General features: G+C 39.3%; 1 protein-coding gene and 1 long non-coding RNA gene across 2 annotated transcripts; one reads left to right on the forward strand and one right to left on the reverse strand.

Moving 5' to 3' along the window:
* The first annotated feature begins 5,427 nt into the window (after positions 1–5,427).
* LOC115195226 (uncharacterized) lies at positions 5,428–9,707 on the forward strand. The gene is made up of 2 exons (XR_003878620.1): positions 5,428–5,875; positions 9,555–9,707. It is a non-coding gene; the product is annotated as an uncharacterized LOC115195226 (long non-coding RNA).
* A 2,085-nt stretch (positions 9,708–11,792) lies between these two features.
* Positions 11,793–18,820, reverse strand: LOC115196155 (zinc finger protein 708). The gene is made up of 5 exons (XM_029756772.1): positions 18,415–18,820; positions 16,084–16,318; positions 15,800–15,906; positions 15,615–15,702; positions 11,793–13,872 (listed from the first exon to the last, which is right to left on the reverse strand). Exons 1-5 carry the CDS (start codon positions 18,562–18,564, stop codon positions 12,290–12,292), a joined length of 2,163 nt encoding a protein of 720 aa, XP_029612632.1. The 5' UTR covers positions 18,565–18,820; the 3' UTR covers positions 11,793–12,289.
* Positions 18,821–19,270: the final 450 nt, after the last annotated feature.

Below are 19,270 nucleotides of genomic sequence, written 5' to 3' on the forward strand. Positions count from 1 at the left end.
TTGGGTGACGTAGCGTGACAACGTGAACGCGATTGGTCAACAGTCTGCTGGGTGGGGCGTTACACGTTCCCTCATGCATTGACCAATGGCATTCCTATATCTTCCTTTCTCTAATATCATTTTCAATTAAATTCTAATGGCTTATTGGCATAGGAAACATATGTTTACATTGCCAAAGCAAGTGAAATAGATAAACAAAAGTGAAATAAACAATACAAAATGAACAGTAAAAACAGTCACAAAAGTTTAAAAGGAATATAGACCTTTCAAATGTCATATTATGGCTGTGTACAGTGTTCTAACGATGTGCAAATAGTTACATTACAAAAGGGAAAATAAATAAACTTATCTCTGACAAGGCTTTCTGAAGGTTTCGGCGCCTAAAAACGGTTCATTCATCGGAGCTTCATTATCTGTTCACAATGAACATAAGGGACATCTGCAACGATAAAAAGCAGCGTGTGACTATCAGATTTACATTTTCGATCTCCACTGCTTTATCAAAACTCCGTTGCGCACGGTAAATTTTGGGCTTTAGTAGCCTAAAAACAGTTGGAATACCAGGTTCGCATTTTACATCATGCTTCCCTTTTTGTCTTCAAGTTTACTATACTGAACAAAAATATAAATACAACATGCAACAATTTCAAATATTCTACTGAGTTACAGTTCATATAAGAAAATCAGTCAATTGAAATAAATGAATTGTGCCCTAATCTATGGATTTCACGACTGGGAATACAGATATGCATATGTTGGTCACAGATACCTTAAAAAAAAGGCAGGGGTGGGGGATCAGAAAACCAGTCTGGTGTGACCTCATGCAGCGTGACACATTTCCTTTGCATAGATTTGATCAGGCTGTTGACTGTGGCCTGTGGAATGTTGTCCCACTCCACTTCAATTTCTTTGCGAAGTTGCTGGATATTGGCGGGAACTTGAACATGCTGTTGTACCCGTAGATCCAGAGCATCCCAAACATGCACACTTGGTGACATGTCTGCTGAGTATGCAGGCCAGGAATTGTGTACAGATAGATCCTTGGGAAATGGGGCCGTGTATTATCATGCTGAAACATGAGGTGATGGTGATGAATGGCACGACAATGGGCCTCAGAATCCCATCAGGATATCTCTGTGCATGCAAATTGCCATTGATAAAGTGAAATTGTGTTTGTTGTCCATAGCTTATGCCTGCTCATACCATAACCCCACCGCCACCATGGTGCACTCTATTCACAACTTTCACATACACATGGTCTACGTTTGTGAGGCCTGTTGGAGGTTCTGCCAAATTCTCTAAAACAACATTGGAGGCAGCTTAGGATAGATAAATTAACATTCAATTATCTGGCAACAGCTCTGGTGGACATTTCTGCAGTCAGCATGACAATTACATGTTCCCTCAAAACTTGAGACATCTGTGGCATTGTGTTGTGTGACAAAACTGCACATTTTAGAGTGGCCTTTTATTGCCCCCAGCAGAAGGTGCACCTGTGTAATGATCATGCTGATTAAAATCAGCTTATTGATATGCCACACATGTCAGGTGGATGGATTATTTTGGCAAAGGAGAAATGCTCACTAACAGGGATGTAAACAAATTCGTGAACAAAATGAGAGAAACCCTTTTTTTTCATATGGAACATTTCTGGGATCTTTTATTTCAGCTCATGAAGCATGGGACCAACACTTTACATGTTGCGTTTATATTTTTGTTCAGTATAATTAAAATGAGTAAAACAGACATTCCCATTCGAAACAGTGTTGGTTTGGGTGAACAGCAAGTATTCTCTTTTCACAACGCCTGTTATCCTTGCATGTGCATTCTGAGATGAAGACCCCCGAAAAATGGCTCAATGATTTTCTTCGAACTTGGAGACAAAATTATATTGAGCCTGAGAAATCTCTCCCCTCACCCCCTAAGCTGTGCCCCTTTTATAGCCATAGTTAAGGGCCTAGGTCCCTTCCAGTAATTGTAATTCAACGGTCTATGCAATATCTGTACATACCTTTCACATTGTTAAAAAGCAACAATTCTTGAAAAGCAACAATGAGTCAACATCAAAAGCACCCAACCGCAGCACTCTTGCAATCGCAGAGAAACTGTTTGCCTGATTGCATGGCCGCCTTCCAGACGTTCTTTGGGACCATAACATTTGAGCCTGGGTGAATTTAAAATCTTCAAAACCTGAAAAATACAGCCAGAAAAGACCAGAAAGTACTCAAAATACATCCTCTGTATTTCAAATATTCATACTAGCTAATACAATACCTTGTATTTAAACCTTCTCAGTATTTTATCTTAACCTCAGATGAGATAGAAGTTAACATCCATGCACTGTTTAAATAAAAATAAACACAAATATAAGGAAGCTTGTTTTAAACTTTAAAATGGCAAAATTAGCCAGTACAGCTGAATCAGTATCTGAGATGTTGACCGAGTATGACTTGTCTCCTATCCAAGGCCCAGGAAGCTCCGATTCAAACTCACATTTGGGATGGATCGAAATGTACATAATTGGTATCTGGAGGAAAATGGGAAGGGTCATGCTTTTTCAATTTCAGTCAAGGGGAGGGTTTAGCATATATTTACTTTTTAAATCTAGTCCAGGGGATGGTCATGTAATTTGTAATGGATGACATTTTCATATTTCTCAGTGTTTTGGAATGAGTTGCTTATTAGGCTATGTATTGATGGTGTAAATAAAACTAGGCTGCATTACACACTGGAATGGATATTCCAACCCTGAGCCCCAGCCTGCTCAGCTCTGCTGATCAAAAACTTTTTTGTGTGCTGCCGAGACAATAGCTGTGTTGTGTAGGCCTACGGTGGCAGTTTAGGAGGGGAGTCAAAGGCTTCTTCCCGAAAATAAGCCTATGTTCTGTTCAGTTTGAGAAGGAGAGAGCAAAGATCAGGAGGACCAGAGGTTGATAGCATGATATTACTATAATTTATTTTATTAAAAACTGTTTTCTTGCTCATCTTGTAGTTCAGAGTTATTGACCTCACAATAAGCCAGATTTTAGTAACTTGCATTGTGGTGCTGAAATTTGAAGCAGCAGCCGCAGCACAATCAATTGGAAATGGACAGATCATGGTGCTGAAAGTAGGCAAATTCAAATGGGCATAATTAATTTAACCTCTACAGGATCCCCGCGGGACGGTTGAGCTAACGCAGGCTAATGTGATTAGCATGAGGTTGTTAGTAACAAGAAAATTTCCCAGGAGATATACATATCTGATATTGGCAGAAAGATTAACAATAATTTAAGCTAACTGCATTGTCCAATTTACAGTAGCTATTACAGTTAAAGAATACCATGCTATTGTTTGAGAGCGCACAATTATGAACATGAAAATGTATTAATAAAACAATTATGCACATTTGGGCAGTCTTGATACAACATTTTGAATAGATATGCAATAGTTCATTGGATCAGACTAAAACTTTGCACATACCCTGCTGCCATCTAGTGGCCAAAATCGAAATTGCGCTTGGGCTGGAATAATACATTATGGCCTTTCTCTTGCATTTCAAAGATGATGGTACAAACAAAAAAAAAAGGCATGTTTTTTTTCCTTTGTATTATCTTTTACCTGATCTAATGTGTTATTCTACTACATTAATTTCACATTTCCACAAACTTCAGTGTTTCCTTTCAAATGGTGTCAAGAATATATCCTTGTGTAACCGATGTGAAATGGCTAGTTAGTTAGCGGTGGTGCGCGCTAATAGCATTTCAATCAGTGACGTCACTCGCTCTGAGACTTGAAGTAGGGTTTCCCCTTGCGTTGCAAGGGCCGCGGCTTTTGTGGCGCGATGGGTAACGATGCTTCGGTGGGTGTCAGTTGTTGATGTGTGCAAGGGTCCCGGGTTGCGTTGCAAGGGCCGCGGCTTTTGTGGCGCGATGGGTAACGATGCTTCGTGGGGTGTCAGTTGTTGATGTGTGCAAGGGTCCCTGGTTCGAGCCCGGGTTGGGGCGAAGAGAGGGACGGAACCTACACTGTTACACTTGCTTCAGGTCCCGAGCTACAGGCAGTTAGATTTGGGTGTCATTTCAGGCGAAAATTGAAAGGAAAAAAAAGGGGGAGGATCCTTAAGTCTTAATTTTAATTAGACTTTACTAATATCAAGAGAGCTTTGTGTTGAAGCTTATTTCTTCCTATTTAAGAAATAAGAGGTAGGCTTACCTGTTTGACAGACGAAATTAGGCTATAGGCTGCTATATCCATAGACTTGTAGGTCAATTCCTCCACCCACCATGCTCCCTTTAAAAACAGTCCACTGACACAGAGGTAGGCTAAATTAAAACCAAGACTCGAATTGAGGGGGTATACCGTTGGCCTACCTTGTATTAATAAAAATATCATAAAGCACAGGCCTACCCCTTGTTCGCTTAAGATTTAAGAAAATACAACGGATCCGATTATATACAGTGATCTGTAAGAGCACTTTGGTCCTCAATGCTTTATGCTAGAATCAAGCTTACACAGGAAAGACGTGACTCGATGCATATGTTGTGTATCAGAGACATTCAGAGGCTGAGTTACAGCCTTCTATAGTCACAAAAAATACTTTGCTTTGGGAGTAATCAATTGATTAAGCTATTCGCTTTCTGTACAATAGAAGATGTTTGAACCCAGAGAGCTTTAATGAAACACTTGTGACCTTTCTCGTTGGGTTAAGCCACGGAAGAAGAGTAGCCAGCAGTCAAAGTTTACATTTTTCTGCGTAGATAGGACTACCTTTCCACCCTGGACAGAGTAGACCTAACTTTTGAAAGTACCATGCTCAGATTCCTAATGACGTCACAGATTGATTTGCAAACAGGGACAGTTTAATTGCAAACAACACATACTGATTCGGCATTGGAAAAACATGATACGATGAATACATATGTCCATCTTTCTGTCCATTCTTACCTTGACATTTCTGCAATTTGTGTGGTATTAAAATAGGATTCTGCTAATATGTAAAATGAAGTACAATTGCATGAAATGTTTATAAAAGGCTATTTTTTTTACTCGGCCCAGCAAATACGACGATAGATTAATTCCACACCTACTCTTGTCCACGTTAGTCTGCAAACACACAACCTTCAGTATTCCTGCGTTGCCATATAATGTTTACAGGATGAAGAACAGTTTTTAAAACTGCATATCTAAGGCTCTGGTCTGTCCAAGAAGTGAGGGTAAACGGTAGACATGTTCTCTGCTATCCACTTCGTTTTTAATTATTATTTGGGGTATGGGGAGGGTTTAGGTAAAATATATTTTTCCGAAGGGAGAGCCAGCATTTTCCATGAAATTCTAATTCTAAATAACGTTCACTCCCTTAGACAGCTCTGAAAGCGTTATCAAAATACATTTGTTACTGACAAAATTTGGATTTGCTCAGCGAAACTCTTACTTTTACTCCCGTTACGGCCATAACTATGAGTTTACACAAATATTAGCCTCTTATCTTTTATTGCAAAGCTTTGACTGTGGGGTAATCACTGAGTTGGCTGATAACCCATTTCATGGGTGCACATTACATACCTTAGGGTGCACAGTGCATATATGTATGCCCCCAAAGCAATTCTGAATTCAAATACATCGAATACAGCAATTTCACCTCATTCTAATTAACCAATTAAATGTGTTTTGAGAATTTATATAACATTTCAAACTTGTTTAGCATTATGTAGTCCAATTGTGGCATGTTTTCAAAATGTTTATCAGTTTGCATCGGTTTCAATGAAGGACTGATATTTTGACAGCGAACCGCAGATGACACTATCGTTGCTCACGCAAATGTTGTTCACGACACACACGTGGAGAAAGGATTAGCTAACACGACAGCGGATACACGTGCAGCAGCAATGAACTTGTGAGATATGCTTTTTATTTTATTTCACTTTGAATACAAATCTAACCAAAAGCTTAAATTACTACCAGCAAAAACTATTTTGTATAGATTAGCATAGCAGACTTCGGTGGTTTGCAGCCTCTGGTTTTACCCGAACCCCTTCTGTTGTCATTCAAAATACGTCAGAGAAAATGGCGGAACTTGAAAAAGACACAGGACTACCCCAATCAATGCAGGAGAACCGAGATGAAGAGTAGTCTGGCAATTCTATGGTAACAGACTGACGCGGAGATCCTATTTTTCACTTTAAAAGTATACCAAACAATAACTGTTGACTGCAAAGTTAAACAAACCACACAGCTCTATGCACAAGGCCTGCTTTAAATAATTTCAACAACAAAAAAATGTACAAAAGCACATTTACTCGAAGAACAGTGCAGATGTAAATGTTGGTAACAAAATGGTAAAATCTCCCAGCGTTTTTTTTATGTAACAACATTTTCCAAAAACTGAAATATCTACTCCAAAGATGTCTGCAGAAAGAATACGTGTCAGCAATGATATAACACCTTGAGTTTGAAAAAAATCTATTTTGGTATTTGAACAACAGTAAGTGAAGTGGATTAACACCCAGTAACATAATGATATCATGGCTCCCTGTCCCTGATCTGTACTATACAGAAATGCTGAATAGACACAAAGGTAGACAAATGTAATATCCTCCTTTGCATGTTTGGGTATTATTTTACAGACTGGCTATTATTCTAATGAGCTCGCAAACAAAAGGACATTTGGTAGGTCCAAACCAAATCAATCAATTGTATTTTATAAAGTGCTTTAAAAAACATCTGTACCAATCATAGACATCTATGTTTCACAAGTTTGGACATCAAAGTATAGCACAGAAGAGTAAAATACAGTACATTTTAAATGTACTCTACTCTAGTGTACGCTACTGTACATAATTATTGTAGAGCACCATACTGTACTATACTCTACTTTTATTTACTGTACTGTGCTGTCCAAACTTCTGAAACAGAAGTCTATGATTGGTTCAGATTTGGACTGACCAAATTTCAACTACTTTTCAAATGTCCATGGACGTCCGGTGTTGGTAGGTGCTCAGTGGGTGAGAGGGCTGGTTACAGTCAATTGAAAGAGGGGGCTCATGGGTAGGTGTCATTAAGAACCGGGAGCGGTGACATTAACTGGAGAGAGAAGAGAGAGGTCCAGATTCTGACACTCTTGCTTTGACCACCAGGTGACAGAAAGAGAAAGTAAACAGTTATGAGCTGAACATAACAGTATGCCAGCAGAAGAGAGGACAGTTTGTGACTACTATGAATTCCCATTGTAGCTATTTCAGTTGCAGTCATTCTGTTACAGATTTTTTTTGGTCATTCTTTTACCAATTTGGCAACAGAATGATGCACTTTAAATCACTTAATAAATTGTAAAAAAAATTTTTTTTAAAAGGTGGGTTTTTGGTAACAGAATGCCAAGACACTAGGCAATATTTCTTAAACTTACAGAAGGGAAATAGTTTCTGCAAGTCTAAATGTTGATATTAGTTGGCAGGGGTCTTTACTTTAACATTATTGTTTGGATGTACAGTACCACACCTACTCATTCAAGGTTTTTATTTATTTGTACTATTTTCTACATTGTAGAATAATAGCGAAGACATCAAAACTATGAAATAACACATATGGAATCATGTAGTAACCAAAAAAAGTGTTAAACAAATATATATTTTAGATTCTTCAAAGTAGCCACCCTTTGCCTTGATGACAGCATTGCACACTCTTGGCATTCTCTTAACCAGCTTAATGAGGTAGTCACCTGGAATGCATTTCAATTAACAGGTGTGCCTTGTTAAAAGTTAATTTGTGTAATTTCTTTCCTTCTTAATGCATTGAGTCAATCAGTTGTGTTGTGACAAGGTAGGGGTCGTATACAGAAGATAGCCCTATTTGTTAAAAGACCATGTCCATATTATGGCAAGAACAGCTCAAATAAGAAAAGAGAAACGATAGTCCATCATTACTTAAAAAATATGACGGTCAGTATATCCGGAAAATGTAAAAAACTTTGAAAGCTTCTTCAGGGGCAGTCGCAAAAACCATCAAGCATTATGATGAAACTGGCTCTCATGAGGACCACCACAGGAAAGGAAGATCCACATTTACCTCTGCTGCAGAGGATAAGTTCATTAGAGTTAACAGCCTCAGAAATTGCAGCCCAAATAAATGCTTCACAGAGTTCAAGTAACAGACACATCTCACCAACTTTTCATAGGAGACTGCATGAAATCAGGCCTTCATGGTTGAATTGCTGCAAAGAAACCACTACTAAAAGGACACCAATAAGAAGACACTTGCTTGGGCCAAGAAACACAAGCAATGGACATTAGATTGGTGGAAATCTGTCCTTTGGTCTGATGAGTCCAAATTGGAAAGTTTTGGTTCCAACTGCCGTGTCTTTGTGAGACGCAGAGTAGGTGAACTGATGATCTCCGCATGTGTGGTTCCAACCGTAAAGCATGGAGGAGGAGGTGTGATGGTACTTTGCTAGTTACACTGTGTGATTTATTTAGAATTCAAGGCACACTTAACCAGCATGGCTACAACAGCATTCTGCAGCGATACCCCATCCCATCTGGTTTGTGCTTAGTGGGACTATCATTTGTTTTTCAACAGGACAATGATCCCAGGCTGTGTAAGGGCTATTTGACCAAGAAGGAGAATGATGGAGGGCTGCATCAGATGACTTGGCCTCTACAATCACCCGACCTCAACCAATTGAGATGGTTTGGGATGAGTTGGACCGCAGAGTGAAGGAAAAGCAGCCAACAAGTGCTCAGCATTTGTGGGAACTCCTTCAAGACTGTTGAAAAAGCATTCCAGGTGAAGCTGATTGAGAGAATGCCAAGAGTGTGCAAAGCTGTCATCAAGGCAAAGGGTGGCTACTTTGAAGAATCTCAAATATATTTTGATTTGTTTTACACTATTTTTGTTACGACATGATTCCATGTGTTATTTCATAGTTTATGTCTTCACTATTATTCTACAATGTAGAAAATAGTAAAAATAAAGAAAAACCCTTGAATGAGTAAGTGTGTCCAAACTTTTGACTGGTACTGTATTTCTAATACCTTTTAAGACTTGTTCGGCTAGATGTTTTCTAAAGACCCCTTTTTCTTCTGTTTGACCAGAAATCAAAGCCTTGGCTTATTCCAAATTTTAGGATGGAAAAATTGTCAAAAAATGTATATATAGCCTAACTAAAAAAAAAAACATCTTTCATTGGCACCAAATTTGATGTGCTCCCATGATTTTCACGTGCTAGTGATCATGGGGCTTTTTACATGGGAATGTCCACTACTGTCAATGAACCTTCTCTAGCCTAGATCACTAGCCTATGCAATCAATATGCTATATCATGTGATCTTTAGACCTAATGACAAATCATCATTATCATGTTGATACTGCTAGGTATTTCAAATGATTAGACTTAGGGTCTTCACATCTTTACAGTAGTAGCTAAGTTATTTGTTTAGCTATTTATTGTATATGCTATCTATTCTAATTTGGACTTGAACCGTAATGAAAAGTAGGCTATATTATCTATTGCAAAATTGTTTTAGAGAACAGAGATGATAGGCCTACTAGTAATTATGCTAATTTAAATGTATTTCCAGGCAGAGGAGATGGACACCTCAGAAGACCTGCAAGATGACAACCTGATGGAGCGGGAACACTTCCACAGTTCTAATAATGAGCAGCAAGATGGACATTTGGTAGTTAGGAGGAATGTAATATTAGAACGAACAAAATTCAACCAAAGACAACAAGAAGCAGGAGAGACAGCTGATGATTTTTATCACTGCACTTCATTGTTTGTCAGAACATTGTGGTTATGGAGCTCTGCTCAGTGAGATGATGAGACAGACTAGTCATGGGCTTACGTGACAGAAGACTGTCCAAGCAATTACAAACGGACCCAGAACTAACACTGGATAAAGCTGTCACACGCATTAGTCAAATTAAACTTGTGAAAAAGCAACAGGACCTGCCAGAGCATTCCTTCAAAGTTTCCAGCAACACTGCAAATATAAACAGTGTCCTGTCACATAGGCACTGGTAAATTACTGTTTGCTATCAGAGAAGAAGAATCAAAACTCAGAAAGACCACAACAACGCAGGAGAATGAAGCGGAGCCCCTAGATACTGATGACTTCATTGAGGATTTCAGTCCTGGAGGAGAGAAGCCTCAATACTGCACCTACTGTGGTAGTTTTCAAAAAGTGAGGGATCTACAAGACACCAGCGAACGCATACTGGAGAGAAGCCTCACAACTGCTCTGATTGCAACAGAAGTTTTGCTCGATTAGATTATCTCAAGTCACACCAAAAAAATATACATGAAAGACAAACATAATTTTCACTCCACTAAATGTGTGGACAACTTTGTCATATTGGAGAAGCTTGAAAAACACCAGCTGGAGAATACCTTCAAAGCTACCAGCAGTGCAGCAAATGTAGAAGCCTCATCATGATACTTCCGATGACCCTATTGTGAGTTCTAATGGAGGTGAGGGGCGTCATCCCTGCTCCAACTTTGGGAAGAGCTTTACACAAGTTTTTCATCTTAAAAGACACCAACGAACACATATGGGAGAGAAGCCTGATCGCTGCTCTGATTGTGGCAAAAGTTATTCTCAGTCTGAAAATACACCACCAGTGAAAGCATATGAAAGGGAAATACTTTCACTGCAATCATTGTGAAGAACGTTTCTCCAAACCAGAGGATCTGAACACACACATGCATGTACATGCTGGAGAAAAGCCATACCTTTGTCCAGATTGTGGGAAGAGATTCCAGTTGTTAAATGCATTTGAAATGCACCAACAAAAACATACTTTGGGGGTTCTTGAGTGCTCTTATTGTGGTAAAAGTTTTTCTAAAGTGGATAAACCAGCGAACACATACGGGAGAGAAACATTTTCGCTGCCCTGATTGTGGGAAAAGTTTTACCCGCTCGGATCTTCTGAAAAGTCACCAGAGGACACATAAGAAAGAGGGTGACTGTCCTTACTTTACTGTGATAAAAGTTTTTCTGAACCGGGAGAACTAAAAATACACATGGAAGTACATAGTCAAGAAAGGCCATACCTTTGCCCCGACTGTGGGAAGAGATTCAAACTGTTATGGTCGTTGAAAAAGCACCAGCAAAAACACACAGAAGATCTCACCAAGGGAAAAGCGTCACCACTGTTCCGACTGCAATAAGAGTTTTACTCACGGATATCATCTTAAAAGACATCAGGAAACACACACAGGAGAAAAGCCTTACAACTGCTCTAATTGTGACAAAAGCTTTGCAGGAAAGGAGAGGCTTAAACAACATCAACTAACACACAAGGAAAAGAAACGTTACAGCTGTTCAAGGTGTGATAAGATTTCCTGACATGGCAAAACTAAGATCACACCTTCCAGTACATTCCATAGAACTGGCACTCCACTGTTCTGACTGTGGAAAGTGTTTCTTAAAAAAGGCAAAGTTTGAAAGACACCAAAAAATACACACTGGAAGTGGAAAAATACCATTCCTCTGCACTGACTGCGGGGAGGGTTTTACAAATTTGCGACAGTTGGAAGAGCACCAGCGAATACACACTGTAGAGAAACCGTACTACTGCATTGATTGCGGGAAGAGTTTTGCTCTTGAAAAAACATTTAAGTGTCACAAGCAAGCACACAAGTTCAAACACTCTGGAGAAAGAGCAGCCTATCCCTGCTCGGAATGTGGAGATACTTTTTCTCGTTCATGTGATGAGTCATTTGAGAAGGGTGCATAATAAAGAGAGACCCTTCCAGTGGTCCTGCTGTGGAAAAAGATTTCACACTCAATAAGAAAGGACTACAACAAAATACAATATTGTAATATTGTCTTTATTCTAGGTTTATTTTTGTCAAATCCTTGAAATATCTTGTATCAACAGTAAAGTTAATTTCACAAATGACTGCAGTTTTCTTTGTTGTCATCTCATCACCCTCCTAGTTTCTACCCTGCATAAATGGTATTTGTTAATCCTCCCCTGCACCTAAAGAATCCCATAAGGCCATCCAACCTAATAGTTAAGGCTATTTCAAAGAACAAAAAGTGTAGTTAATATATGGACTTGTCTATTAGAATAAAAGTCTCACTGGACAATTAATATTAGGGATGTGTTCATCACAGTAAAGAAATAATTTACATGCCAAGATTATGGAATCTTTTGGGAAATCCACACAACAAAACCCAATGTCTTTCAGTATTCAGACTCATACACATTTGACTCAAGTTATTACATATCCAAGTTATTGAGATCGCAACATCATGGCATGTAATCCTCATTTCTTACTTCTGAAAGTGCAATCAGAAGATTTGCGTTAGCTACTGACGCAGTTGTGCTTTTTGAAGTGTCTTGAATCAGAAAAGCCTTTTCCACATTTCTTGCAGGAGTATGGCCTGACTCCTGTGTGCACTTGCATGTGGGTTTTGACATGATTGGCTTGTCTGAATCGTGTCCCACAGACATCACAGCTGAAAGGCTTCTCTCCCGTGTGGACTCGCTCATGCCTTTTGAGATTACCGATAAATCCAAAAGTCTTCCCACAATCACTGCACTTGTGTGGTTTCTCACCTGTATGGATCAGCTCATGTATCTTAAGAGATTGTTTTGTAATAAATCTCTTTCCACAACAACCACAAGCGTTGGGCTTCTCTCCAGTGTGTAATTTCTGGTGATAGTCAAAAGTAACTTTATGGAGAAAAGTCTTTCCGCATGTGGAACAAGTGTATATGTTTTCTCCTGTGTGAATTCTTCCATGAGTTTTCAGAGAACCAATGGAGCTGAAGCCCTTCAAACATATCTCACAGCTGAAGGGTTTTGGTTGGTCAGTTTGTTTTTGTTGGTTGGCCTTGTTCTTTCTGGTTCTTGAGTGCCCCTCTCCATCAGCCACGTGTGATAGCTTGTGAATTCTCAGTTGATAATTGTAAAGGTAAGTCTTTCCACAAACGTCACACATAAATGGCTTTAATGCCCCATGAACTAGCATGTGAGCTTTTAAGTTGGTGGACTGAATGAATGTCTTTCCACACGCCTCACATGTGTGCGGCCTCTTCTTCGTGTGAATTCGATGGTGTCTCGTAAGGTTCTCCTTAAAGCTGAAAGTAGCTTCACATATTTCACATCTAAATGGCTTCTCCCCTGTGTGAACTACCTGGTGCTCCTGCAATTCGACAGGACGCCAAAAGGTCTTGTCACACTGGGAGCATGGGTGTGGGCGTTCTGTACGTTCTGTATGTACAGATCTAATATGCGTTTTCAGGTTTTGAGATATACTGAAATTCTTTCCACACGTAGTACAGCTGTATGGTTTTTCACCTGTGTGAACTCGCTGGTGTACGTCAAGCATGTACTTTGATGCGAAACCTCGTCCACAAGTGAGGCAAGTGAACGGTTTCACCTCTGCATGAACAAACTCATGCGATTTCAGATTTGTCTTACTACGGAATTTCTTTCCGCAAACTTTGCAACTGAAAGGTTTCTCTTTTGAGTGAGTTTGCATGTGTTGAGTCAGCATACAGTTCAGGCGGAAGGTTTTCGCACAAATGTCACACTTAAAGGGCCCCTTCGGTTTATTGTGAACTGCTATATGGCGTTTCAACAGACAGTTCGCGTGGAAGGTCTTCTCACATATGTCACACTTGAAGGGTTTCCTCAGCTTGGAAATGCTCTGCTGTATTCCGTGGCTGTTTTCTGTAGATTCTGTGCCATTAGCAGTACAGCTGCTTGTTTCTTTTGCATGACTGCCTCTCCCGCTGCCTGTTTCGTCTGGAACAACAGCTCTCATAGGTTCACCCTTGGATTCAGTGTCTCTAAATGAGGGCTTTGTATTCAGTTCACGTGAGTCTCCCACAGAGAGAAGAGAAGAAGTCTCTGTCGGTTTACTGTAAGCCTCTGCAGCACCTACAGATGAAAGGAAAATACAGGCATTATGCTACAGTAAATGACTGGTTTGACAGCCATCTTTCAATACAACACAAAATTGTACCAGCAACAACTGTATGGCTGTGTCCCAAATGGCACCCCTATATAGTAAATAGGGTGAAGGGCTCGACTTACAGGGCTGCCCACTGGTCCCGGGAGGTTTTGGAAACCCTCCGGGCCAGTTAATTATCTATGTCATTGGCCCACTTGGGCCAGTGGAAAAAATATTATATAATGCCAAAAATTTTCAATCTAGGCTAATTGATAATAAATAAATAAATATGAAAAAGAGTCAAATTCCTGAAGCTGTTAGTTCATTATGTAGATTATTTAGCACACTGTGCCACACACTGCCTACTTTGAGCGGAATATCACCGGGCAGCGAGAGCGTGCAGCTTTCAAACAACTGGTTGTGGAGCAGTGCGAAGCAGCTCACAGAAGAGCGGTAGGCACAGGAAAGCAGTAGAAAATACATTTCAAGTTATGATATCTAGCTTACCAGTGAATGTGAAGGCAAGAATCAGTGGATATGCAAACCTGGTATTTAAAAAAAGTTTGGTCTGAAGTCTTGATTGAATGGTCCGAAGTGGACAGAATTTTTTTTTTTTATTGTATTGAATTTATTCAAAAATGTGTTTAATTGCACTAGTTTCTCATAATTCATGAATAGAAAAGAATGCATCAGCTATTTGTATTTCCTGGAACTTTCTGAAAAAGTAATGCCTGTATGTTCTTTTGCCAGTTAGCATGCCGAAACTGTCCTTTAAAGGCTTTCCCAAAATACCTTCCCAATTAAATGTTACCTACAACGTAGGGCTACCTGGCAGAATGATATCATGATGATTTGTATCAATCAGGTGGGCATTTGTTTAGCAAACTTTGCAATCACATGCACACCGCAAGAGGCTGGTGAGCAGAGGAACGGCTCATAATCATGGCCAGAACAGAGTGAATGAAATGGCATCAAACACATGAAAACCACGTATTTGATATCATTCCACTCCAGCCATTACCACAAGCCCGTCCTCCCCAATTAAGGTGCCACCAACCTCCTGTGATGCACACTATACATTATACAGTAGGCTACAGAAACACCGCTAGCCAAACACAAAGGTCTCTTGCCAGGGTGCACAATTGAATTAAAGGGAAACTACACCCTCCCACAATAAAAGATCAAATAAAAAATAAATCCCAGACCTCAAAAGTGGTCTATTGTTGTGGTTTAAGCATAGTTGTGTACTAGGAACACCCAATTTGGTTGCCCCCACCCAAACAAAGTGTGATTTTGAGAGTGAAAACATGAAGAAAAAAACCCCTCAGAAACCAGAAAACAAAACCTGGAAAACTGAATGACAAAAATGTAGGATTTTACAGGGCCCTACAACTGTAGCCTGCTGACTGTTAAAACATAATTAAGAATAACACCCCTTTTTTTTTTTTTAGATTGTGCCAAGGTTTTATTTTTCCTCTCCAAACGATCAATGTAAATATGACATTGTCAAGTTCAAATTTAATTGTTTGGATATGGAGGGTAGGTTATAATAAGCTCAGCCCGCAAATGAAAAATAAAATCACCTGCTATTGAAATTATGCGTGCATCATCCGCTTTCCTGTAAGATCTTGACCCGGGCCATTAGCTTTCAGTTGGCACTGACAAATACCTGAATGTCAAGCCCTGGGGTGCCATTTAGGACTGAACCCATGTTTCTTTGGGATATTACCTTCAATGACTGACGTTTTAGTTCCTGATTTCACCTCACTCCTCTCCTTCACAGTGTCAGTGCTAGAGCCTGTATTTCTCGCAGTAGTCTGGAATGGAGGAAAGTCATTATTTTAATATAAACAGACATTTGTCTGATTTACTAAAATCATACACAGAAGATGAACATAAGTTACAAGAACATACCTCTTCCCGTACGATGACAGTGTTTACTTGACTGACATCTCCAATGCTGAGCAATGCTGAGGCCACTGTGTTTGTCTTCACATTGTTAACAGGCATCATTGGGAGATCTTAAATAACAAGCAGATAAAACTTTACAACATTTCCTTTGAACAACATTGTGCTGTTGTGCATCACATCTCTTTACAAACAGGTGGAAGACAAACTATCAGTACAAGCAAACCATACAAACAGCTTTCCTTTGCTATATTCAATAGACAGTGATGAGTTGCTGGGCCCACACTCACCAACTGGCTTAATTTTAAAGATCTTTCCATTGTGCAGAATATGGGTTGGTCTTTTCGGTTCTTCTCGCCCCTCACCCTTCTCAACCATCGCCTTCAGATCTTTATCCATCTGCTCCACCTTGATCTTCAGTTTCTCATTTTCACTTTGTAAAGCCGCAGAGACCTCTAGGAATAGTCTACATATTTTACGAACAGCCTCCTTTGTCATCAGGTGCATAATGTTGCCAACCTGTTTCTAGAGAGAGATTTAAGTATATTAGAATGAAGCTAACAAAGTTACTCCCAATTTGTATTTTATTTTGCTACTTTCTTTAGCCAGTTATACTTCACTGGCCCAGATACTAGACTTTAAATACGACAAACATGTGTGAAACAGACAGGTGCATGTGCAAAGCGAGAACATAACATGTAATACATTTTTGATTTTGGGAGGGGTTAGCAACTAACAACTGGATTTAATACTTTATTGTGCACTGTTCGTCACTACAGACCCTGGTTCGATCCTGGGCTGTATCACAACCGACCATGATTGGGAGTCCCATAGGGTGGCGCGCGTCGTCCGGGTTAGGGTTTGACCGGGGTAGGCCATCATTGTAAATAAGAATTTGTTCTTAACTGACTGGCCTAGTTAAATAAAGGTTAATTAAAAAATGTGTTATTTCATAGTTTTGATTTCTTCACTATTATCCTACAATGTATAAAATAGTACAAATAAAGAAAAACCCTGGAATGAGTAGGTGTGTCCAAACTTTTGACTGGTACTGTATGTTCGTTACAACTAGGAGAGAATTCCTTCTAAACGTAATGTTATGGCTAGGTTGATGGCTGACCCATTGGTCTGACCAGGTAATGCCAAGGGGTGTATTCATTAGTCGCAGACCGTAGCAACAAACGGTTTGCAATGGAAATGGTTTACCACCAACAGTCTTGCAACGAAAACAACAGTTTCGATTGATCAAATTTGGGTAGGTCCCTCCCCGTTTGGTTATATTTGCTTCGGTTTGGCTCCTAGAGTAAACGGTTTCCGTTTGCAACAGGCCAAATGTTTTGCTATGGTCTGCGACCAATGAATACCTCCCTAGGGTGTATTTACTAGAGATCAAACAAACTAAAATGGGAGCCAACAGAAGGAAATAGTACAAAACGGGACCAATTACGTATTTAAACCCTGGATAGCTGATGCTATGTCTTGGCCAATAAGAGCGTTTGAAGTGAATCAGGGAAAAACAATATCCCCACATTAAAATATCCAATTTGTCAACAATGCCACGATGTGTGGATATGGATATAGCCAGCACCAATTCAAGGGATGTGGGAAGACATTTCATAAGTAGTATCTAAATTATTTGTGTAGAAAAATGTACTTTTTGGTCTATTTTCACAGCTTGTGGTACTGTGCAACCACAGCAATGCATGTACGCAAATGTCTGCTTATGCTAGCTGGCTTACAAAATGATAACCTATTGTTGTTGATGTTATTAAGCATGGATGAAGTGGTGATACACGTGTACAATTTAACTGCTGTTCTTATGGATTTTGCAATAGTCCTTTCACAACTGTTGAGCAAATATTGTGCATTGACAATGAATGTAGTTTACATTAGCAGCCACCTAGTACTACATGACAAATACAAAAAGGCCACCACTGAACCCAGAGTTTTTAACAGTCCGAGTGAACCCACTCCTAGGTTTATTGTACTAAGATACATTTATTAATCTTGACTATTGCAATTTCTTTGTACTGGCTTAATGGGGGAGTAACTTTACATCAGATTTAACTTAAATTGGCTAGTAATATTGAAAACATTATGGGATCATGCATTAACTTCTCCAGCTTTACATTATAGTCATCAACACCGTGTTGTTTTGTCCTGTAGAGAGGTGAGGTACATGTTTTCAAATACGTTTTTTTTCTCTTCATTACAGACACTGTAATACATACTTCTGAAGAGAAGCCAATCATTTCTCAATAAAAATTGAAAATATAAAACATTTGTTTTTTTAAATAGTTATTATGTTGCACTCCCCACTAAGTAAATAGTTCAATGAATGTATATTTGTCCTTGAAACATTACATTGAAATACTGTATCATAATGGCGGACGGTGACGTCAGAACAGCACACACTATAATATATTATTGGGCGGGACTAACCTGAATTTGTCCAATAAAAACTAGTTTTAGTCGCAAAACGTTTTACGTTTGGAGAAATTGTAACCCCGGTTATAAGAAGGATGATGATATTTTGCCACGGTCTTGGTATAATGACCCACAAGATCCAAACTAACGCTTGCTTATTAAACAATGACAATCTTTGTACCATTGCTACTCACCTTTTTTCCCAGGTTACTTTGTATTGGCGCCACGATTGAGTCGTTGTCCAAAAACAGTTGGCTAATTTCTGCTACTGCCGTCTCAACGATAAAAGCCATAATCGATGTCGTTTCTGTCTCAAAAATATTGCGACTGTTAAGACTAGACATGTTGTCCCTGTTAAGTAACTTTATGCAGATATTTGGCTTCGTAACCTAGCTAACGCTAGCTACTAGCTATAATGGTACACAATCGTCGCGCGACCTTTTTTCGTTAAGCCTTAACAAATAACCGTCTTCTGTGTGGATTCAACGGATAAACACGGTATAATTTGTCCTGTGTAAAGTTGTTTAAGCTTTAGCGTTTTGTAGGACTGCTCTCTGACGTGGCCATGATAACAACGTGTGTGTTGTGAACTACATTAGCGTGAGCAACAATAGTGGAATCGGCGGTTCGCCTTCAAAATAAAAGCCCTCCATTGAAAATGATAAGAAATTGTGAAAACATGCCACAATTGGACTAGATAATGCTTAACAAGGTTGGAATGTTGTCATATAAATTCATCGAAAGACTATTATTGATTCATTTTAATACATTTAAATCGCACTGTGAGTGTATTTTAATTCAGAATTGCATTGGGGGCATACTTATATGCACTGTACAGCCTAGCCTATGGATTGTATACACATGAAATGGGGTACCAGCCTACTCTCATTGACGAGAGTAAATAACTATGTAACGTTTACACAAATATTAGCGTCGTAGCTTTAGCCAAACAGCCTTGTGTTCACTTGTCCGCCTGAGCCATGAAGCAAATAAAAATAAAGGGTGCAAATGTATGTTTTTGCACCTCCACTTTTTTTTTTACCAAAAAGG

This window comes from Salmo trutta, chromosome 6 (assembly GCF_901001165.1).
Source record: "Salmo trutta chromosome 6, fSalTru1.1, whole genome shotgun sequence".
NCBI lineage: Eukaryota > Metazoa > Chordata > Actinopteri > Salmoniformes > Salmonidae > Salmo > Salmo trutta.